This window comes from Callospermophilus lateralis, chromosome 2, assembly GCF_048772815.1.
Source record: "Callospermophilus lateralis isolate mCalLat2 chromosome 2, mCalLat2.hap1, whole genome shotgun sequence".
NCBI classification, from domain to species: domain Eukaryota; kingdom Metazoa; phylum Chordata; class Mammalia; order Rodentia; family Sciuridae; genus Callospermophilus; species Callospermophilus lateralis.
This window is the reverse complement of record NC_135306.1, coordinates 69131481-69156556: the sequence shown is the minus strand read 5'-3', so window position 1 is coordinate 69156556 and position 25076 is coordinate 69131481. Positions and strand designations below refer to the sequence as shown.

Genomic DNA, 25076 nt, shown 5'->3' with positions numbered 1-25076 from the left:
ATTCCAAAATGAAGATACTTGGCAGAAAGCATTGAATTTTCACAAATCCTCAAAGACAGGCTGAGTGGAGTTTTATCTAGAAAATAAGAGAGATTTTAACTTTCTTAGAACCTGGCCAAGTTTGGGGAATAGTTGTGAAATTGTAACAGCATGTCTCTTGCAGATGCTATATTTGGTTTGCATATCCCACAAAAGACAGAATGACCATGTGTTTTTCAATAAGCCTTTAGCTGACCAACACTTTTTTTCTTAAATGACCCATCTGTTTTATTTTTTCCTTTTCTTTTTTCTTTTTTAAAGATCCATCTGATTTAATTCAACTTTTAGCTTGACAAGCAACAAAGATTGATCAGCTTCCAGCTCTTCTAAGTGTCAAAGTCTTTCGACTTAGGAGCCTTCTGTTCTGGGGTAGAGGGCATGCTGTGGTAGAATTCAGGCTTGCAGTCAATTTTTTCCCTTGTTATTTGGGTGGTAAATATCCAAATCTGTCAACTCATTGGAATCAGAAGTCTGCATTATTTTTAGATCTTTTGAACATTTTAAGGGGAGGGGAGGTTCCAGAAAAGATCTCAGAATCAGTCGATTTTAGAGTGAGGAAAAAGCATGAGAGTCTGACATATAGGCTCATCTGAAGCAACCTGCACACTCAGCCACGAAACACCACATTTCTTCCTGATCCCTGAAGAGATATTTGATTATACTGCCTAGCTCATCTTCCTTCCCTTCTTCCTTCCTTCCCTCCTTCCTTCCTTCCTTCCTTCCTTCCTTCCTTCCTTCCTTCCTTCCTTCCTCCCTCCCTCCCCTCCTTCTTTCCTCCCTTCCTCCCTCCTTCTCCCTCCCTTCTTTCTTTCTCTCTCCCCACTTCCCTTCCCCTCCTCCTTCCTTCCTATTTCCCTCCCTCCCTTCCTTGGGAGTAAAATTCCAGAGCCCTTCATTAAGATGCTACAGACACAAATGCAGGATATGCTATATAATATAAGTATATTCATTTAACTGTTTGATAACTGACAGCAGAATTATGTATTTCTTTCTTTTTAACTTTAAATATTTTAAAATATGATTTTAAAAATTAGTATTTTAAGCCCAGTGCCGTGGCTCAGGCCTGTACTCCCAGTGGCTTGGGAGGCTGAGGCAGGAGGATCTTGAGTTCAAAGCCAGCCTCAGCAAAAGCGAGGCGCTAAGCAACTCAGTGAGACCCTGTTTCTAAATAAAATACAAAATAGGGCTGGGGATGTGGCTCAGTGGTCAAGTGCCACCGAGTTCAATCCCTGGTACTCCCCCTTCCAAAAAAAAAGAAAGTATTTAAAAATAAAAGTCATTATCTTGAAATTGCTTTTGAGTAGCAATGAAACTGTGCTTACAAGCAGTTTTGTTTTGCCTCACATCCATTTATTAAGTTTTCAGAGATGGCTCAGGAATTAATACCCCAAAATATGGTGTTTTGGTACACTTGAGTACTTTGAACTGAAGGGCAATGGAAGAGACTCAGAGGTAAAGTCTTTCTCTGTCCTTCTGTCCTGTTTCCTGCTCTCTCTTCTCCTCAAAGCAAGCCATGGAAACTAGAATTCCTCTTCTGCAAAACAGGGTGGTCATAGAAACTGAAACACCTCTCTCGTAAATCTACCTATAAAACATAGATATATTCCTCTCTAACATTCCCACCCTTTCTGTTTTGGAGTTGTCCATAAAGAAATTCTCTGATGTACCTTGTCAGTTAGTAGATTATTAAGAACCTTATTTCAGAAGAGATCCTTCCCCATACTTGGGAGGAAGAAACAGTATAATAAAGAGACCAAGAAGAATCTGGACTGGGCTTGCTGCCTCCCCACCCTAGCCTATTACCCTTAGGTCATATCCTTTTTATCCAGTCAAATTTTTACATGGCTGTCCATGCTTCAGCGAACCTTACATAGTTTCCTCTGGGTCTTTGGGTTTTAATTTCTGAAGGTCCCTGTGTCATGTAAAAATTTGATTAAATGAATTTGTTGTGCTTTTCTCTTGTTAACCCAATTTTAAATAATTTTTAAACATTTGTTTTAATTAGTGATACTCATCTTTGGTAACTGAAGTGATGTCACGAACCCTCATGATGGGGAGGAAAGGTATCTCACCTTTCTATCCCTACATCAGTAACCCAGCACAGGAGCCCAAATCTTATGGAGATCAAGGCTAAATTTCAGGACTGACTAACATGGAACCAGCAGCAGCATCTCATCTTCTCCCCAGCTGCTCTTCCCTCACCTCAGAGATGTCCTTCTTTCTTGGCAGATGACATTATCTCCCCAATCTGCATGGAAAATTAGCCCTTTAGGAAAGAATTCCCTAACTTCCTGCATCTACACTTAGACCTCATTTTCACTTGTACTCTCTTCCCTCCCAGTAGTTTATTTTGGGAGATAAGTCTGACCCCAAAGTTCATGTTTTTTTTTTTTTTTTTCAATCAGGGGTCACAGATGGTTAATCCCACACAATTAATGTTGAAGATCCAAATAGAAAGTAATCTTAAAGAGTCACTGGAACAATGCACATCATAAAGCAAAGAGAGATGGCATTATTTTTAGTGTTTTAGAATCTAATTCCATACCCTGGAAATAAGGACATTATTGTATATAATTATGCCATAAACCTTTCATCACTGAAGGAAAATAGGTGTGAATGTCATCCTGTTTTTTATGTACACTCCTCAGGGGGCAAGTGGTCATTTGATGACTCCTTCAAGGACTCCAGGGGGCCCATGATTTTGTGTGGAAAGGACAGTGCCGAGGTGCATGTTACAATGTGGCTTTTCTCTGGCCCACCATCTTTGGTCAGTTCTTTTGCTTCCTTCCAAACAGTTCCTTGACCAATGTAATGTAATGTAATGCAATGGCTAACTTAATTATCATGTCCAAGGGTGGACATCATAGCATGGAGTCATCATTATGGCTCCCTTGGAAGGAGAACATAAAAATGTCACACCTACCAGAAAAGATGCAGAATGCAATCAATAAAGAGTAAAAAGGGAAAAATCTAAGTCTCTGTCTTAACCCTAAGGGCTCACTCTTCTCCAGATGAATATCTCCCAGGTCAGAAGAAGACAGCAGATACTTTTAGCAGTTGCCTGCAAATATCTAACCAGGAACATTGACTTTGCTCAATTCATGTCTGAGATGTAGACACAACTGTTGATCAGATTTTCATCAATTGCCAAGGCAAAGTGTAGATCTGACCTGATGAAGAGCTGTGGGTAAAATCTCACATAACTCTAACCCCTTTTCAGCTATCCACAACTTCTCACTCCTACCCTAGCAACAGAGAATTGGGTAGTTTCCACTGCTCAGTATTACAGAGGAACATTACTGGGATGAACATTGTTGCTAAGTCTCTGTACATGACTATAATTATTTCTTGATGATAAATCCCTAGACTAGAATGGTTATGTCAAAAGACATGCATATTTGGAAGCTTTTTAAAATATATGTAATTTAATTATAATTGAAACATTGAATCAATTTACCTTTATACCACAGCATATGAAAATCCTTATTTCTTTGCATTCTTATCTTTTCAGGTAATGTAATGGTATTTACATATATGTATGTATGTGTGTGTATATATGTATATATGTTTACATGTAAGTGTGTGTGTATATATATATATATCTGTATGTATATATGTATGTGTGTATATATATATGCATATATGCCTATATACAAATATACATTTATAAATGTTATTCATACATGTATATGTGTATATATGTACATGATATATTTTATATATATATACATGTATTTTCATATAAGTGTTTAATTTATTAATTAAAAAAAATCATTCACTTTTATCCCCAAAATATATAATTATATGTACATATGTTTATATATGTGTGTATGTAAATCATTAATCTAAAGTGAATGATTTACTTTTAACATATACAAATACACACACACACACACACATATATAAATATATATATATAAATATATATGCATGTGTATGTATTTTCTTTCTTTCTTTTTTTTTTGTGGTGGTGTTAGTGATTGAATTCAGGGCCCTACAAATGATAGGAAAGGCCTCTACCCTGAGCTACATACCTAGATTTTCTTTCTAAAGTTAAAGATTTATTTTTACTGACAAATCCAATAAAACAAACAGAATAAAGTATAAATATAGCTATTAATATAAGCTTCACACTCCAGGGAATTATATTTTTAAAATATTTTTATCCAGTTGATAAACAATTGTTACTTATTATTTTTAAAAATGAGGTTGGAGGGGCTGGGGTTTTGGCTTAGTGGTAGAGCACTTGCCTGGCATGTGTAAGGCACTGGCTTTGATCCTCAGCACCGCATATAAATAAATAAAATAAAGGTCCATTGGTAACTAAAAAAAAAAAAATTGGATAAATTCGTGCTTTTGTGTTTGTTTGTTTGTGTTTTGGTGCTGAGGAGCAAAGCCAAAGGTCTCATGAATGCCAGGCAAATATTCTACTACTGAGCCAAACCCCCAGCCCCAAATTTGTAGATTTATTTTCCAGTTGTATTTCTTTTTTTTTTCCTGATTTGTCTGTATATATCCTATTCACTTTCCCATTACTTAGTTTATTTGTTGTTTATTGTTTTACTAGAGTAAATTTATACATGTATATTAAATGTATTAGGAGATCATTATATATGTTGCAGATATTTTTTCTGTTTGACATTTGTTTTTCAGATTTGTTTATGAGATTGTCCTTATTTGAAGAATGAAATGAAAGTACAATCAAATGTCTTGAAAGACTGAGAGGAAGCAGGAGAGCCACAAAGATCCAGTTCTTAGGCATTGTATGGATACACATATAAGCTGATATTAAACAGAAAAATAGAAGCTCATGGCTCATCAGTTGTATGGAGGGAGATGCAATAGAGAACGTACATTGACTAGCTGTAGAAAGACTTCAGTAAAGGTGGGAACTGAAAAGATGGAGCAGAAATATTCAGAGAAACATATATAAGAGAAGGAGAAAAAGATGGGGATATCTAGTGGGGAAAAAAGGTACCCTCTGGTAAAACTAGCCTTTTCATTAACTTGTCTATTTCTAATTGCATGAATTGAGCTTTTAGCTACCAAGGGCAGCAAGAAAGTACCTGATCTATGAGCTAAAACAAAACAAAACAAAACAACAACAACAAAATACAAAAAACAGGGGATTCCTACAGAATTAATGGGAGCATCTGAAAATAATGTTACATCATTCAGAACCTAGGAAAAGATTCCCTAAAAACACATCAGTTATAAGCAGCAAAACATCCATAGGATATAAATTTGGAAGCTGGAGGGGAGGTAGTACTTTTAAGTTTATAGACCAACCTTGGAATAAATTATTGATTAACTAAGTTTATTAGTTAAAATTATGAACAAAAAATACCCATTTCCGTCTTTCCAGGGCTGGGAGGACAAATGTGCCAAACCAGCAATATTCCATGAAACTAATTACTTAGGAAAGTCATGAAAAAAAAAATGCCCTGAAACGAACACTATGCTTACATAAGCTATATGTTTGCAACTACCATTTGTGCTAATCAGTCTTATAATTTTCCTATAAGTTGACACTAAACACAGAAGCCATCAACAAATCCTTGAAATGAAATGAAACGTAGCAAAATCAGAGTATTTCCACTCTGCCTCATTCATATTTAAGGTAACAGAAATTCCTGAACTGACCACTGCTGCTGAGTCTAGCTTGAATAACTCAGTGGTAAGCTGCTTTCCAAACTTATATTCAATTTGACATTAAAACTTATTCCACTGAACAGAATAATTTTCCGGTTAAGTATACAGAACCACCCTGATCTGGTCTATAATATGTTGATTATCTGTCAATAATTAATGATCTTGCTATTTCTGTTTTGTACTGAGCCTCTCTGCTTTAATAATTTTGGGACATAAATATCCTGGAGCAGTCTTCCCAGTCCCCAGTGTTCCCAGACACCGTGAAGTGTGGTAGGAAATTCATTTCCTCTCACGTGTCTTCTCTGCACATTGGTTTTCTGGCTTTTCAATCCCTTTATAGCAGAATGTTTTATTTAATAGCCACCTATTAATAAATCTCTCCATCAACTTTCTAAACTTGCTCTTTCATTCAAGCAAATTTTGAACTGCTGTCTTTAAATTTTTCAGAACACCAGGTACCTTACAGTCATTCACATTGGCATTATTTAAGGGCACAATTAAAAGGAAGATTTTTAAAATCTGAATCAGACTTAAATTTCAGCTAGTTTTCCCCCTAAAATAGGAAATATTTTTGTAAGAGGAAATAAAGAAATGGAGAGAACTATTTCTTTATTGTTTATAAGAATTGCATCGCACATTATTAAAACACAGTTTCTGCCATTATAATAACTAAAAACCAAATAATAAAGACAGACTTGGGGCTGGGGATGTGGCTCAAGTGGTAGCACGCTCGACTGGCATGCGTGCGGCCCGGGTTCAATCCTCAGCACCACATACAAACAAAGATGTTGTGTCCGCCGAAAACTAAAAAATAAATATTAAAAAAAAAGAGAACAGACTAGAGGTCATCTTAAAACATGTTGTTATTTCATAGGGAGAAATAGTTAAGGCCAGAGTCAAGACTCACAGCCAAGCTTTCTATTCCCGACCTCTTTGAATACAAAGATTTTATTCTAACCAAGAAAATACGAGTCAATGATTTAGAAGATTCCAAGGAAGGGGCTCTTGAGGTAGACCCTGAAAGAAAGGTAGGATCTTTTCAGGCATATTCCTGCAGCAAGATCAATGAAAAATACTTTGAGGTTGATAAACCCTTTGAAGGAGCATTGGAGGAGGAATGCAGAGGGCAGAACCTGAGGATTTGAGAAATGAGAAACTACACCAGAGCAGACAGTAATTGACGATCCATCTTTCAGTAAGTATGAAGGCAAAAGGTATGGGACAGGGTGCAGCTTCAATGTACAGAGATGAAAGGAAGGCTTGTTGTTCATCTGTGTTGAGTGCAGGAGGCCAACATATGTTGGCACTGTGACTAATGGAGATTGATGATTTGAGAGAAAGGGAATAATTTATGAAATACAGTCCCAGGGGAAGCAGGAGGGTGAGATCAAAAGTAGAGATGGGCAAACTGGTTTTGACTAAGTGTAAGGATAATACCTCCTTTTGTCAGATTAATCAGGAAATGAAGGTGGCAGGTGAAGATTCAGAGAGGAACAGAACCAAAGAGGTTCATGTTGAATGTCTTTATCCTTCTGGGAGATAAGCCCATGAGGTCACACCCAGAGAATCAACAGGGTTGGGGTCAAGCTGAAAACTTGTGAGTGAAAATGCAAAATGGATCTGAATGTCTAGGGTGGAGAACAAGAAAGTCAGTGGGAGACAAGATCAATGAAAGGCTTTCCCAGCAGCCCAGAAGGGACAGTGGTTAGTCTTACTTTATCCAGGTGTGCTGAGAAGCCTGGAGAAAGGACAAAAGCAGCAGCTGAGGGGTCCCATGGGTTAGGAGGACCAAGGTGATGACTGAAGCCAGGAAGATGTATGGATGGGTAGAAGAAGTGGAAGCAAGCATGACACTGACCATGAGCATAGAATGGAAACTGTGTTGGTGGGCAGGGAAAGGATCAGGAGAATTGGGAGCACCTGATAGAGGTCCTCGGGAAAAGGAAAATGGTGCAATGTAAGGATGGGAACTTGTTTCAAAGAGAATAGTCACAGATCTTGTTTTTAGTAAATAAAAATCGTAAAAGTTCCCAGAGCATGCATATATGTACATGTATGCCCTTATATACATTCTAACAGGATATTTATATTTCTAAGGAATTACACTGAAGTTCTTTGGAGGACACTTTTCTCAGGAGCTAGCCAATACGTTTTATTTCTCTAATTCAGTGGAGAAACTTTAATCTTCTATTATAGTTTGGATATGAGGTGACCCTCTAAAGGTTTGTGTGTTAATATAGGTGGTAAAATGATTAATCAATGGATTAATCCATCTGAAGGACTAATAACTTGAATGAATTACTGAGTGATAACTATAGGCAGGTGGGGCATGCCTGGAGGAGGCAGTCACTGGGGGGCATGTCTTAGGAATTCCATATTTTGTCCCTGGCTTCTTCTGTTTTCTTGCTCCCAAGAGCTTAGCTGCTGTCCTCTGCCATGTTCTTCTACCTTCCCAACCCAAAGCAATGAAGTTGGTCATCTATGGACTAAGACCTCTGAAACTGTGAGCCAAAATAAACTCTAAGTTGTTCTTGTTGAGCATTTAGGTTACAGTGACCCAAACCTGACTAATACACTTTTATTCTTCTTTTAACAAAATAATTCCCTTGCCATTAATGCATATCCATTGACAGTTATCTTTCTTAACTATTTATTGTGTGTCTACCCTGCTCCAGAAATTGTGTTAGCATTGGAAATACAAATAAAGAAATAAAGAAGACATAGATCCTTGTTCTCCAGAAGCTTATAGTCTGACTTAAGGAGACAAGCAGGTAAGCAGACAGTTTCAATATAACATGGTAAGTGCTCTGAGTGTAGTGTAATGTGACATAAATAGGAACTATGCAAGACAAAGGTTGTGGATCATATGCTTTGAGGGAATTGCCACCTTGAGAGGCTAAGCAAGATTCTTTAATGGAGACCATATCAAGAATTTACGTCACTGAATTCCTGAAACTTATGTAATCACAGAACCCTTGTTCAATGGAACATCTCAAGGGAAGTGTGTTCCATGGGACAAACCCAGAGAAAGGCTGACATAGGTTCCTCACCCAGTGAAAATATATATTCATATTTTTCAGACTGGCAAGATGGGGCTTTCTCCCAAATGCATAAGTGACTTTAGACGGGTTTACCACGAAGATTTTAATTTAGACCAGATCATTAAGTCAGATTGGAAGAAATGGAATGCCTGGTCATTGTCTCATTTACAGGCTGTTTAACTTTTTCCCCCCAAAGAAATATTTAATGAAAATGATATCGAGTTCCTCCCTGGGCTTCTAATTAACAGGCAACTGAAAGACTTTTGTGAAAGGAAAAACCAGCTGCAGGCCAGAAGGTATTGCAGGACCTAACATTTGTGCTATGATGACCAAGAATGTGTTAAACTGGGGATTTTAAGTTCATAACCCACTTGAATCAAATGTATGAAAGATGATATGTCATGAGCTTTGTAATGTTTTGAACAACCAATAAAAAAAATAAAAATAAAAAAAATTTAAAAAAAGGCATAACCATTTGTACTCCATCCTTATGGAATTTCTGACAACCACTGTAAGTCTTTCCTGGCATTGGGCTTTTAGGAAAAGTACTTTGGAGTGAATTGTTTTCTCAACATTTTATTCTCTGGTATATAAACAAGTTCAAGGTAACTCTGGATCACCTACCCTCTATTCAGTAAAGTGCTGGAGAAAACAGCCCCAGAGAACGATTTCACAATTTACACCTTGCAAAAAATTTCTTAAGTGTTAAAAATGTTGTTGTAGGTGTTCATGATTGTGCAAAAGCTGTTGTTTCTTTAAAAAGTCTAGTACTTCTAAAAAAGATTGAACTCTGACCTCCTGATTTTTAGTTTAAAAAATACAGAACTTCATAGCAAATATCAGGGTGCAGAATTATCCATGTGTTAAATAAATGTTGTGACCTAGAAAATCATTCTTTAGTCTCACTCTCTCTACTCAGCCAAATTTAATAAATGCTACTGATGTGCCAAGTAATATGCCAAGGGCTTTCACTGTGAATTCATTTGATCTTTGCCCAAATCTTGCAAAGTAGGTACTGAGAGCATGCCCATTTTACATGGAAGAAAGGCAAATGTTACATAGTTTCATAGGTTACAAAGTCACCTACCTAGCCCAAATTATCAAGCCATAAGTGGCAAAGAACCCACAGCCAAGAGTCTCAAGCATTAAACTAACCCTCCAACTCACAGCTCTCATAGTCCGTGTTGAACCACCTTGAATTCTAATCCCTCCAAGGAACCAAACATTTCTATAACAGAACAACCAGAGTCAATAAGAAAGCTCTCTTTTTAATTTTTTAAATAGATCTTGTGAATTATGGCTGAGTTTCCCTTCTCACCTGATTTTGCACTTTTGGCATTAGCCAAGAAAAGCCTGGAGACCTTTAAGCATTGTATAAAAAGCATGGATTCTGGAGTTAAGAGTCCTGGGGCCTTTCCTTCAGCCCGGCTGTTTAATAGCTATGTGATGTTGAACAAAGTTCTTAATTTTCTGCCTGAGCTTTTCACATCTGTTAAGAGGGGTGGTAATGCTTTCCTTCTTGGGTAGCTGTGACATCAAATGGAGTGTTGGAAATAGTTGAGTAAAAGCCCCCACGTTCGGCAGCTGTGGTGATATTACACCGAATCCATCCATACAGCTACTTTGCTAGAATGGTCTAAGGGAAATTCTTACCATTGCTATAATTCCTTAAATAGAAATATATATTATAATTTTTGCTAAAGTTTAGACTATTTAAGGAAGATATCAAGGAGTTATTAATTTAATTATTCTGTTGACCTTTAAATGGCCTACGTTAAGTATTGACAGGGGAAAGAAAGGCAAAGAAACTTGTGGAGTGGAAGACCACGTGGGAAGGCTCAGATGAGGTTAAAATGTGGGTATCTGGAGTGAGGGACAAGAAAGGGGAGAGAGGCTGAAGGATCAGACTTCTCTATAGTTCTGCCCAGGCTTGGCCCTTGCTGTGCAGAGCTCTGTGACCACCACCAGGGAGAAGAATATGGTGCTCATGAAAGCAGGCACTCCCTTTGAGCTGGGCTCTAAGGGACCATACTTGACTGGCTTTTAGAATTGGGGTGATGAGGACACAAAACACAGGCAGAAAGGTTCTTCACACAATAGTGACAAGTGTGCTGGGTCCCCATTGGGGACATTTCTTTCTAGTAGAAAGCTGGGTGACCTTGGACTAGTCTACATGCATTCTAGGAAACAAGCTCACTAAAAAGAGACACTTCACTTCTTTTACAGGAGGCTATGGGAATTAGATACAATAACAGAACATGCCCATGCCACAAGGTGGGTTTGGGGAGCATCGTTTTCTCCAGCTGCAAAGGAACAGGCCTTCCCTAGGCCCGGAGAGAGACCTGGATCTCTCAAAGATCCTTGCACCAAGGAGCAGGCTTTGGAGCTGACTGCTGTGCCACTTACCAACCTTAGAAAGCTCACTCATTCATTTCTTTGATCATTCATCTAGCGGGTATATATCAAAGAAAATGTATTGAGCAGAATTTTTCTGATGATCTATTTTGTACCAGGCCCAGTGCCAGATGGTGTGGATGCAAGATGAATGAGTCTAACAAGGTCCTTGTCCTCGTGAAGGTTAAATTGTAGTAAGATACCAGAGATGGAAAATGTACAAGTAAACAAATTAGGTAATTTCAGACTGGGATAACTGCTATGCATAAAATATATAAGCAATATGATGGGGAATAATCTGAGGATAGAGAAGGAAGTTACAGGCCACGTGGTCAGTAAAGTTCTTTTCTGACAGGAAGCCCTTAGCCTGGCACAGAAGGATGTGAACCGGCCTGACTGGAAAATAGCTGGGGAATGAGCAGCCCACGACTAGGCCAAGGCTATGACAAAAGAAAGGCTTTGCGATCCAGGGGACAGAGAGAAGGCTGTGTGACTGTGTGGACTGTGTGCCTCTCTGATCATAGGCAGAGAGAGGGAGATGAAGTCAGCAATGAAGGCAGAGACCAGATTGTGCAAGGCCTTGTAAGCCACAGTGATGGAAGAAACTTCTATTGTAAAGATCCTAGGACAGTTTCATGCAGGAAGTGCCACAATCTGACTCCTGTTTCAAGAATGTGATTCTGGCTACGGCGTGTGGAGTACAGGAAAGGACTAGGTAGAAGCAGAAAAACCATCTGAGAGGATTTCCAAGGAGTTTAGGTGCAATGTGGTGGTTTTGTCTTGGGGATGGCTGAGGAAATAGAAAGGGGACACATCTGAGATGAATTTTAAGGATATTCCTTAAGGACTTTGTCTGGAATTAGGAAGACAGTGCTAAGAAAATAGGAATAATCAAACTAACTTGTTGAAACTCGTTTTTTTCACCTGTAAATTTGTAATATGGTGTTGTAGCATATTGTTTTAGGATTGAACAAGAGACTACTGCTTGGTTCAAAGTAGATACTTAATAAAGAGCCATTTTTTCCCTGGTTCTGACCTGAGTTGAATTGGAACTCTCTAGAAGTTCCAAAAAGTTCATTTAAGAATCAGTCGTTATAAATTCCAGCTATTGCAAAATGTATGCTAAGCTCAATATGCTCAGAAAAATCACTTAAACTGTCATAGTTTGAAATAAGTTAAAATATGCACTGAGTTACTAAACCACAGAGAACAGCCAATAGAAGCTTCCAGACAACCTGTAACAGCTGACAAGTATTTGTCCTGTGCTAATTTTAGGTGCTCTGTTACTTAACACTCCTTTCTAAATGGCAAGAATATTTGGAGACACATGTTCTGTCTGTGGACAGAAACCACATGTGGGAAACAATCAAATATGACATAGGTTATAGTGTCATATTTCTGGAAAACTTTTATCTTTGAGGCTTTGAAAGGGGTTCTCAGATTAAGTGGTACACACAAAGACCACAGCTCTGTCTCTATCTTTCCAGGGGCAGGAAGACCACTCACCCAAGTCTGTTGCCACCTAGCCGTGGGCTCAGAGGACTGTCTCTCTGCATTTCAGGGTGGAAACCTGGGCAAGGACCCTCCACATACACGCACTTGCCTAGGTCTTTAGCCACTATGAAACCTGCTCGTCTGCCATGCCTGGTTTCAGTGTAGCTTAGCTGAATACAAGTCTGAAAGTCTTATTTCCTTTCCTGTTTTTATCATGGTTAGTCATTTAGAGCAACAGTTGTTGCTATTGCATTGCATATAACAATCAACTGGAGGCACTTAGTAAAATACTGATTCCCAGACCGGGATTCGAGAGTGATTCTCCCTCCACATTTGTGGGCCTTCTTTGGAAAGTGCTCACCTGAAGCGTGCATTATCATTGTCCAAGATAATGCCATTGTTTTCCTTCGGCAGCCAGCATCCAATGACTGATGGATGCATGTCACTGAAGACAGGACTGCTCAACCAGGGATAACTGAGAAAGGGCATAGAGCTTCGGAGTCACTGTAGGTCAGCTGAGACCTCCACTGACAAGTCCAAAGCCTGCTTTGCCTAGTTCTGCTTCTTTCCTTTCCCTTCCTTCTGTAGTGATTCCAGGAGGATGGCCTCACAGACTTCCTGCAGGCTAATCTTCATCTCTGTGTTTTCTTTCCTTCATTTGGGGCATTAGCACTTGAAGAGCTCCCCAGGGGGTTTTAATGAGAGTCCATAACTCCTATTCAAAAGTCAGAATGTGGCAGTCAATAACAGCCACTGAGCATCAACTGTGTGCAAGGAGTTTGCTAGATTTTGGGTGCTGGATAGAATAGGAAGAAAGAAATTAAGAAAGCTGATTTATGATTGTAAAGCTAGTAAGTGGTAGGATTAGGATCTGAAATCAGAGACATTGCGTCTATGCTTCCTTCAGGAGGGTGAAGGAGAAGTACAGGGTGCACAGGAAATCCTTATCTGTTCCCCGGAGTGGTGTCAGAGAGAGATTCTCTGAGGAATTGAGATTTGAGGTTTAAGCTGAGATATAAATAAGAAGAGTCTAGGCAGAGGCAACAGTGTGTGCAACGACTCAAGCTAGAAAGAGCTGAGTATGTTCCAGGAACTGATTGTTCAGGGTGATTAAATGCAGAGAACAAGACACGGAGCTAGGGAGGGGGAAAATCAGGAAAAAAAAAAAAAAAAACCAAGAAGAGAAAAACAAGACCTGGAATTGGAGTTTGAATTCAGCAATAGGGAGTAGGGATGAAAACTCTCAATTTTCATTTTCTCTCTCATCTTAAATAGCTTATTTAGAAAATATATTTTTAAAATTTTTAGTTATAGATGGGCACAATATCTTTATTTAGTTTCCCTATTTTTATATGGTGTTGAGGATCTGAACCCAGGGCCTCACATGTGAGAAGCAAGTGCTCTGCTACTGAGCCACAACCCCAGCTCTCGTTTTAAATAGTTTTTGTATGTTCATTTCCACCTGTATATGTTTTAAAATACCTCTTTAGTTGTAGATGGACACTAAAGTGGACTTTAGTGTACTTAGTTTCCTCCTGACTTAATACATGCCTCTATCAGGGACAAGTGGTTCTCTCACTCTTTACCAGGGATCTTCAAAGAACTACAGGCCACCCTCAGACATGTGTCCAGAGGTTTGTGGTATTAAATTGTATCCTCTCCTCATGTGCATGGAGCTGAATCCATGACTAGCTCCTTCTCAGGGCTCTTAGAACTTCCCTGCCCCGCTGGGTCTGGATCCATCACTCCCTGTCTCTGGGGAGGAACAGTGCTATTGCTGGAGACTTGCGAGCAGACAAAAGGACAAATTTTCTGGACACCCTTATATACTGGGAGGTTTGCTCCAATTCTGTGGGAGTCAGGAAAGAGCAGGGAATGAGCAGACTCCTGAATAATCCAAGTGTTTGCCAACAGAGTGTAGGGGGAGAGGAGTAGGGTGATGAGCAGGAGTTAGAATCCAGCAAAGTCTGAACCTTAATCTTACAAACATTAGCTCAGCTGTGTCTCTAGTTATCATTATTTTTTAATATTATTTACTAGTGCATTATAATTAAGAGTTGTCATTTTTTTATAACAATTATCCAACCTATTCCTCTATTTTCCTGTGCAGTTCTTTCATGGGACAGTGACAGCTGCACTATAGTTAGTTGCTTATATTAATCTTCTATTACCTGTGATCTCCTTCTGAAAGATAGAATCTGAACCTTATTCTTTATATCCCTTGCACTGAGCATATACCCAACACATGGTACCTGAATAAGAAATAAATAAGTCAATGGATAAATGAATGAAAACCTGAAAGTCAAATGAATGAACAAAACACTTATTATATCCTTTTTTTAAAAAAAAATCAGCAAAACAAGGTTTTTGTTATGGTTTGGATATGAAGTGTCACCCCAAAGCTCGCGGTTCAATGCAGGAATGTTCAGAGGTAAAGTGGTTGGATAGTGAGAGCTCAGAGGGTTGTGAGAGTTGTAACCTAATCCATCCTAGTTTGAATGACTGGGTGGTAACTGTCGGTGGTGCAGCTGGAGGAGGTGAATCATAGGGGTTGGGGAGAGTGGGGGTGGGGTGGGGGGTAGGGGTTTGGGCTTGTTCTTCCCTGTAGGGCCCCCCTTCTCTCTCTCTCTCTCTCTCCTTCCTGACCCTGTCACTGAAAGACCTAAGCAACCTCATTCTACTTGGAACCTCATTTTGCTCTGAAACTTAACCTCTGACCTACTGCAGTCTTAAAGTCAGGAAAATACCACAGAAAAGCTCTGTGGAAACAGTTCTCGGAAAAGCCGCAGATGGTGATCACCTAAGATAGGCCAAGATATGAAATATCTGAAATTCCAGATGGCCCCTACCTAGGTGTGGTGACCAATATCTAAACTAGAAGCCCTACAGCTTGGCACATACCCTCCTTGCGACTCCCTCACAGTTTAAACCAATCAATTTTAAGTGCATCAACCCCTTGAACTAACCAATAATCCTTTCCAGATTCTTTCCCGCCACTTGATATGCTAATCATGTTTTAGAGTTGTTTTATGATTTTCCCACGGTGTGTGATGATTTGCTAAGAGATGCTATGATGTATGTGAGGGTCCCTGCCTCCTCCAAAGAATGTATAAAACTGCTGCAAACCCTGGGCTTGGGGCCTCTCAGCGTCACCAGTTGCTGTGTGTGCGCGGAGGACTGAGCTAGCTTGCAATAAACACCTCTTTGCAGCTTACATCGATCTTGGTCTCTGGTGGTCTTTTGGGGGTTCCAAATTCGAGCATAACATTATGAGCTGAGCAGATTTCCTCTGTTGGGCCTTTCTCGAATGATGTGCTGCCTCACCTTAGGCCCAGAGGAAAAGAGTCGGCCATCTGTGCTTTGAGAGTCTGAAATCATGAGCCCCAAATAAACTTTCCCTCCCTTAAATTATTCTTATCTGGTATTTTGGTCACAGTGTTGCAAAGGCTAACTAAAATAGTGTGGAACATAAAAAAAAAATTCCATCCTTTCTGGTGCATCCCTAATTATGTGAATCTGGCACATGCCTGTTCATGTATGTATGTGCATGTGTATGTGTTGCTATAACTCTCTGAATAAGTTAAATAATTGGTTGTGGCAAATTACGTCTTTGGGATCCCTCTAAGATACAGAGAAACCCAGACTTCTCTAGGACCAATAGATCAAAGAGAAAGTTCAATAATGCTGCAAGTGTCAGATAACATTTCCTATTGAAAACATATTTGGAATTGCCCAGGCAATAAGCTCAATACTACCTATTTAATTAGCACAAAATAACAACAAGCAGAGTCTGTTAGATTGAGGCAAAAACTTGTATGCTTCTATTCTGGTATTATAAATTTGTTCAACTCTTTAGAAATCAGTAGGCCACCTTGCATGCACAAGGCTCTAGATTCAATTCCCAGCACCAAAAAAAAAAAAGAAAGAAAGAAAGAAAAAAAAAGAAGAAGTCAGTAGGCCATGGAGCCTGCCACACCATTCTTGTCTAGCAATGGAAAATAATTTTTCAGGGATTTTTAGAGATCTGATTTATCATTTTAAAGATTTAATTATGCCCTGGTGGTTGATCCAATGGATTAAAAGTAACAAAGCAACACTGTAACAGGAATGATGTACAACATTTCTTTTTATCTTTTAATATTTTGTAGTTGTAGATGGACACAATATCTTTATTTATTTATCTTTATGTGGTTCTGAGGATCGTACCCAGTGCCTCATGGATGCAAGGCAGGCACTCTACCACTGAGCTGTAGCCCCAACACCATGTACAACATTTCTTTAACAAGAAGTTCTAGATGGATACAGCTATGATTCTATCCAGGTGGTTATAACTAAGAGAAGTTCAGGCTACGAAGATTTGTGATGAAGGTTCTCCTACTTTCCCAGGTTTGAAGCTTTTCCTAGGGATTCTGGACTTTGAGCATTTCTTGGACAATGAATGTGATCAACTGATTCATTAATTCATTCAAAAATATTTACTGAACTCCCATTGTACCAATCATCTGTTTGGAGAAAAGGACCTTTTTCATGTTTCTGTGGGCCCTTATCTTGCACAGAAAGGATACTCAAGAAATATTTGTTGATTAATTGATAGGCTGAAACAAAATGGATCTTTCCACACTAGTTTCATTTCTGGGTTGTAGTTGACAGAATTTATTATATCTGAAAAATTTTCTTAAGTTTATGAGTTGGGAAGCCTAGGAGATTAGGCTTTTTTTGTTTTGTTTTGTTTTGTTTTTGCCTTTCCTCTGCAATAAAGATATTTTGTATTTTTGTTGCTATCAGGGTTAGCTGCTGATGAATCCCTCATGTAAATTCTCTGACTGGGGCAGGGTTGGATCTATACTTTGAGCATACATCCTGTTCCCATCCTATACACAGTAGAGCCTTAGGTTGTTGACCTTAAACATTTAACGCTGGACCAGGCTCAGTGATTTCATCTGTTTTTAAATCCTAGCATTCTTACATGTGTGTGTATGTGTGTGTGTGTGTGTTGTGTGTGTGTGTGTGTGTGTGTGTGTGTGAGAGAGAGAGAGAGAGAGAGAGAGAGAGAGAGAATGTTTTCATATACTATAGTCTGAGGACAATCTACAGGAGACCTTAAATAAAAAATAACCAAACTCCCTGGATAGTCATGATCTGGAGACCCAGATTGAAGAAGAACTGAAGGAATAACTTGTACATGGCTTGTGTAGTGTGTGGGGGCAGGGCTGAGTGCCTAAATATAAGGGACATAACACATTACCAGCTGACAGTGACTAAACAGGAATTCACTAGTCCAGTCCAATTATGGCGTTGGAAAAAAGATGTAACGGTTCTACTGTACCTTGGTAGGCATGGGCTTCTTAAAGGTGATTTCAGCTTGCATCCAAACACCCCTTGGGGACTCAAGCAGGGACCAAATCTTCTCTTGAACTACGTGATTTTCTTCAAAGATATAAACTGCTAAGGTGTCACTCATTTTCAAAAACCCATAGATGGCATAATAAAAACGTAGGCAATACTGTAAGTTTCCAGGTAAGGAGGGACCATAAAGCCTTCCAATGTAGCCAGGCTGAGAAGTAAACTTCGTGTTGGCCAGCAAGTAATATCCTGTCAACAAGACAAAGCATTTAGTATAACAGCAAGGCAAAATAATCTACCCCAGATTATCAAACGGCAAATGTAGCTAAAGGTAGTGGGATTTACCAGCAGAAACTATTCCCATAGGCTACAAATGCAAGAAAGTTTTAAAAAATGCTTAATTTTTAGACGTAGTTGGACACAATACCTTTATTTTATTTATTTATTTTTATGTGGTGCTGAGGATCAAACCCAGGGTCTCGCACATGCTAGATCAGGGCTCTACAGCTGAGCCACAACCACAGCCCCAAAAAGGGATTTTTAAGTGATAAAAAACATCCATGTGCCTCCATTGCAAATGAAACTTTCTGCAATCCTAAGTCATTTTCATGAACTAGTATAGATTTCCTACTTCATATGCCCAGATTCTAGTCATCAGTTAAGAGTAACACTTTTTATAAAATGAAAGGGATGAAGTCAGCTTGGGGCTAAGAGCTGCTGGTGTGAACCGGCTGACTTAGGTGGTATACATAGTACCAGGTCATAGTGAATGGAAGGCCCAGAGTTTACTTTTCCGTCCTCACTTTGCAGTGACCAGTAGGGCTGGAAAGTATGACTAGCTGGTCTGACAGGCTTTGTGGCATTTGTGTGTCTAGATAGAACCTACTCCTCTCCTGATCATGTTTAAACCTGTCCCCAAAGAATAGGTTTCTAATTAGAGGGTGCTGAAGATCTATGTTCTTCCCTTATTTCTTCTAAATAACATAAAGAAGGACAGGAACCTCTCCCTCCCACCTGTCCTTCCACCCACAAAGTCAACTTAAAATAGGTCTATGTATCCTAGAAAGCCAGGGCAGAAAAGAAAAAAAAAAATTAGTTTATATTTCCTTTTCTGCTCATCCTCCTGTTTTTATTTATTTTTTTTCTTTCTGGGTACCTCAGTGTTTGCTCTACAGTTTAGTTCTAACCATTTATTTAACTCACTTTATAAGATAAGGAAGAGACACCAAAGCTCACTCTCTTTCCTCTTAAGGATATGTGAGGACACCGTGAGAAAGAGGCTGCCTGCAAGCCAGGAAGAGAGGCCTCCCCAGAAACAACCCTGGGGCCCCTAGGCCTTCACCTAGCTAGCAGAGCCCTGAGACAATGCATTTCTGTTGTTTAAGCAGCCCTGTCTGAGGTACTTTGTTACTGCAGCCGGGGTAGATTAATATGGTGGCCACTCAAGAGCCAGAACAACCTTTAAGAATCCTAAATTTAATCCTTATCTTCTCTGCTTAAAGTCTTTCAATGGCTTCTTGAGAAACTGATGTGACTCCATTTTTGAAGGCAGCTTCTACCTCAAGGTCTGTTCAGAGGGAGGGAGTGTGACCCTTGTCCTTGGAAAAACCCATAGAGCACTCCTGGGCAGATAGCCACCTGCTGAATTGTTTGTCTGCAAACAACAGGAAAGATCTGCAGAGCCAGGTGTCCCTGACTCAGTTAGGCAAGTGAGGACCCATAGCAACCCCCTAGCCACCACCAATCAGCATGAGACAGGGAGAATACCTGGGATGCCAGATGACCCCCCAACAGTCTGGGTGGTTGATAACATGTAGGAAACCATGTAGTTTAGCACGTACACCCCTCATGGATTAAACCAATCAGTTCAAACCAATCCCCCTCTTGTACTAACCAATCACCCTTACACAACTTGTTCCCGCCAGCGAATGTGCTAATCAATGTTAAGAGTTGTTGTTTGCTTTTCTTGTGTTGTGAAATGATGCATAGAGTATCCCCCCAAAACCTATAAAATCTCACTGAACAAAGGACCAGGATTCACTCCTCGGGACCACTGCGTAAGAAACGGTTGTGAGTCCAGGCTCAAGCTTGCAATAAAGACTCTTGTGTGATTGCATCGGATTCAGCTCCTGGAGGTCTACTGGAGTCCCACGAATCTGGCATTACATTCTCATTTTCTTTATGATCAAATCTCCAGCACTTACTGTGGTCTGCTGCATCCATAACCTATCTCCCTCAATAACTTCATGTCCTCCACTCTCACCACCACTTCCCCATGGTACAGTCATGTTAACCTTTCTATGTGTTGGTGTGATCAGCTCTTTTCAAAGCCTTTACAGACACTTCTCAACTCTGTTTGGTTACTCACACTTTTTCAGCTAATTGCAACTTCTCTCAGAGAAACCTTCCCTGAATCCCCAAGCCAAGTCAGGTTCCTCTCTGGATTCTCATATTCACTGAAGGAGACCAGATGTGTTGCTGCCAGATGAGCCTCTTGGAGTGCTGATTATTTTGAGTTGAAGAATACTTGAGAAACAGCAGAGGCAGAAAGTGTAAGGATGGACTTAAGCCTGAGCCATTTTAAAACTCCAGTTTGAAACCTGCAGTTTCACCAGCCAAGCCTAGTGGAGCCCTCCAGTATGGCCCTCAGGCACAAACTAGTCACTTCTCCCTACCCTGATAAACTCAAGAGTGAAGCCTCTGGCAGGTTATCCTTACCCGATAAGAAGGAAAGGTGAAAAGATCAGTGTGGGGACCACCAGACCAGATGTTTTAACCCTAGGGTAAATGATGTCACTGAGAGACCTGGTGGCAACTGATAAGGATTAAAAGAGGGGTCAAAAGCCCAAAAATTTGATATAAATATTGGAGAAAATGAACAGACATTCAGAGTCGACAATGATGCCCTCATGCTGAGAACCTGATGAGGACCTGGACTGACATCCCAATACTTTTCATTGTTTGCTGATCCTCTGCATTTTTCTTACCTCTCAGACTCTACAGCCACATCTTTACCCTGGCGAGAGGTGCAACTTCTCCCTACAGCCCTCTCAGGAGAAGCCTGCCTTGGTTCCTGACCTGACCAGACCTGTTCCTGGTCTGAGTGTGCATCTGCTGGACTTTAAACCTAAGGCTTGAGACTTTTGATGTGACAGGCACAAACAAGTCACTTAGCATGCAGAAGGAATGTCTGTCAATTAGCCTGTCATGATTAAGTGTGTTTGCAGTGCTTAGAATTAATCTAGAATTGTTTGCTGTGAATTGATTATGTCTATTGCAGTGCCTAGCATTAAGGATTGTCATTTCCTTGATTAAGAACCTATAGAGTGAAATTATATTGAGTGATTTAGGTGAATAAAGCATTGAGTAGGGCAGAAGTACGTGGACATTTTTTATTTCTCCCCCTGGATGGCATAAATCACACCTTTGACCCATTGCAACAGCAGGGCTCTCTGCCCTCCCTCTTTCTACCTAAAACCATGTCATAAAACTTCCCATGAACAAGGTGTCTTCCCAGCACCCTGTTCCAGGAAGGGAAGAGTATTTTAATCACCAGGGACTGGGAGTTAATGTTTTTTCTATTGGAAGATGATATTAAAGTGGATTTGTACAAACAAACCTACTAAAATAACCCTTATCTTCCATTACTTTCCCCCACATATGTCCTAGTCACTTTCCCATAATTTAGTATCCCGGGAAGCTTCAACCCTTTTCCTTTGTCTTGTCACTTCTGCACAGTTTAATCATTTTTCATTAAAATTGATAAATAAGTTCTCTCAGGCCTATGTGTTTCTTTAATTCTTCCATTTTTCTTATGAAGACTTCTGTGTACATGTAAACATACTAAATAAAATGTGTATGTTTTTCTCCTGTTATATGTCTTATGTCAGTGTAATTCTCAGCTCCAGCCACAGAAACTAGGATGGAAAGGAAGATTTCCTACCCGGCAGGAATAATTTTCTTCCTGAGAAGTGTATTGTGTACACATTTTTCTAACATTTCGCTTATCCATTGAAATGATTGTCAGCCAGCAAGAGTAGGATTCATATCTGACTCACTATTACTTTATATTCTGGGCATTCATGTGGTCAGGTCAGAATAGTTTTTCTAGGGCCTGCATTTCTACAAATTGGGAAATCTCTAAGAACAGAATAATATCAAATAACAGGTTCAATGTTATGATGGCTCCTTCTAAGCCCTTTCTCAGGGCCTGTGCAAGTGAGGGGACCTGTAACTTCAGTTTTATTGGCATCAGAGAAAATTCACCAGGATACAAATACCTGATGAATAAATGAATGAGACAGTGTGTGCCTTGCGATGAAATTATTTCTACCAATCTCTCCTGGGGTGAGATCCACAAAGTATGTCATTAAAGAAATATGAATCCATACACAAGGTGCTCAAACTGGTTTCTAAGAGCTCCTCATAGATCACACCCATTGTTTAGTAGCATCTTTTCTTCCCATGATATATATTTTTTACACACAACATAAAATATATAACATACAATTACAATTTTAACAATTTAAAGTGCACAATTCAGCACATTCACAATACTGTACAACCATCACAGCTATCTTGTTCCAGAACAATTTCATCACCCCCAAAGCAAACCCTGTATCCATTAAACAGTCACTCCTTAGTTCCTCCCACTCCAGTCCCTGGCAACCACTAATCTGCCTTCTGTCTCTATGTATCTATTCTGGAGAATTCATATAAACAGAATCCAATAAGTTTGAAAGAGTATTTCATTTAAAGTGAACAGCAAAATAATTTTCAAAGGCTTGGCTATTTAATTAATAGGCAGATACTTTTGCTTGTATAGCCAACTTGAATTACAATTTTAAAAAATGGTCAAACACAACATTACTGATTATCTTTACTTCCTCAGAGATGCCTGCCTGCCTGCCTGCCTGCCGGCTTGCTTGCTTGTTTTCTCTCTCCTTCTCTCTCTTTCTTTCGGTTTTGACATAGGTAAGGAGTAAAAATGGCCAATGATGCATGAACACCACACCAAGATGTCCCATGTGAAACTCCCGACTTACCAAAGCCTGTGGTGTGGTCTCCAGCCCGGTACACGTTTGGCTTTACTTTCACTCGGGTCCAACCTGGACCTTCTTTATCTTGGTAAAAGTTGCAGAAATCTTCCTCAAAATTGCAGCTTGCTTCCACATCACTGAAAGGAAGCTCTGAGAAAATGAGAACCAAAGTTATAGTCAAGCCCAATGACCTCAAAGGACTACATCAGCTGACTGACAGACATGGTTACAGTTGTGCCAGGGGAGACTTTTGGAGGTAAAACACAACAAAATATTTTTACTTGAGTGGCAGGCTGATGGGTAGCATCAAACCAATGTTGCAACATGACAGGAAAATTGTTCTTTTCCTCTCTATGGGGAGGGGAGGAAGAAGCCCTGTTCACTTTCTCTTAAAAATAAATAAGTACCAGATTTCAAAAGGAATTTCCTCTTGAGATGTAAAGATTCAGAGCATTTGTTCATATCCTTGACAGCTCAAAATTCACTCAAGTTTAAAACAGAAAGGAACGGATTTTTAAGAGATTCTTAATTTTTCTGTAAGAAATATTATTTTGAAGATAATATTTTCCAGAAACAATTTTCCTTTGTTGATGAATCTCTGTCAGAAGTATAGCCTGGATCTGTTTATAATTGGCCTTGGTAGTATGAGCTTATGTGCTTGGAGAAAATCAATACTTAGTGTAAACCACACAATTCCAAGCTACACCATTTTTTTTTTTTTCAGTACTAGGAATGGGGCCCAGGGGTGCTATATATCTCCAGCCCCTTTTTATTTTTATTTTGAGACTGATCTTGCTAAATTGCCCAGGCTGGCCTTGAACTTGTGATCCTCCTGTCTCCATCTCCTGAATAGCTGGGATTCCATAGTAGCTATAATTCTTAATAGTTGGGATTCTACTACCACCACACCTGGTGCGCACCACCATACCTGGCTCAAAAGTTGCACCAGTTCTAACAGGGGGCTGCTATTATTCTGACTTTGCAGAGTTCTGGTATTATTTATCTCGGTCTATAAATATCACCACAGCCCAGATTACCTGAAGGGAATGGAACATAAAAGATATCTGCACTTTTGAGAATAAAAAAAATATATCTAGTCCTATTAACAAATGACTCATAAATCTCACTATTTATATTGTAGATTGCCCTCTGGGTCCAGAGGGGATGTGACGATAGTAGTCTGAGACATGTTCAGTTTAGCTAAATGTGATCCTAGTCTGCATGCTGGTAGAATATTCTGGGGTCAGGGAGAGAGGATGCTAATTTGTATAACTGGGTAATCATCTTGAGAGACATTTAAGTTCTTCCTGTGAGCTGGCGGCACAGGAAGCTGTTTAGGAATAAAGACTCACTTGCTTTCAATTTGTCAATTTTCAAAGAAAGAAAACTTCAGATTTAGATTTAGATTTAGAAACTGGCCCAGATTAAAGACGGGGAAAGAGGCATGACACTAAATGCAAGGAGGGATCCAAAATTCAATCCTGACCCAGAGAGCTATTAAGGACATTATAAGAGCAATTGGAGAAATCATCATATGAACTGAAAGTTAGTTGAAAATATTGTATCAGCATTAAACTTCTCAAACTTTGTAATCATTCTTTAGTTCTGTTGCTGAATATGTTTGGTTTTATAAATACATAGTGTAAAGGCTTGATGTTTGCAACCTACTCTTTTATTTTTAGTTGTAGATGGACACAATATCTTTATTTATTTATTTATTTATATGTGGTGCTGAGGATGAAACCCAGTGCCTCACACATGCTAGGCAGGCACTCTACCACTGAGCTACAGCCCCAGCCCCCAACCTACTCTTAAGTGGTTGCTAAAGCAAAGAAGGCAAAATGTTAACACTTTGTAGACTCAGGAGGAGAGTATATGACAGTTCTCTGGAATATAGGTGCTGATTTTGTCTGAGTTTGAAATGATATAAAAATAGAGTCTCAAAAACACAAAATTAAGAAAATAAGTGACTAACAACACATAACCAAAAGTGAATAGGAAGAAATTGTTCCTGTATAACTGGAACCTGATACTATCTGAGGTCATGTGCTATAGGGACAAACTTTAATAAGCC

General features: G+C 39.4%; 1 protein-coding gene across 2 annotated transcripts in view; it reads right to left on the bottom strand.

Annotated features, from left to right (window-relative positions):
• Mamdc2 (MAM domain containing 2) overlaps positions 1–25076 on the bottom strand; it is a 162422-nt gene that overhangs the window by 36295 nt on the left and 101051 nt on the right. For both annotated transcript variants that reach the window (XM_077108653.1, XM_076843457.2), the window contains exons 8-9: positions 23009–23152; positions 17947–18212 (exon numbers count right to left, since the gene is read on the bottom strand). In XM_077108653.1, coding sequence (XP_076964768.1) covers positions 17947–18212; positions 23009–23152 — 410 coding nt within the window. The remainder of the gene's footprint in view (positions 1–17946; positions 18213–23008; positions 23153–25076) is intronic.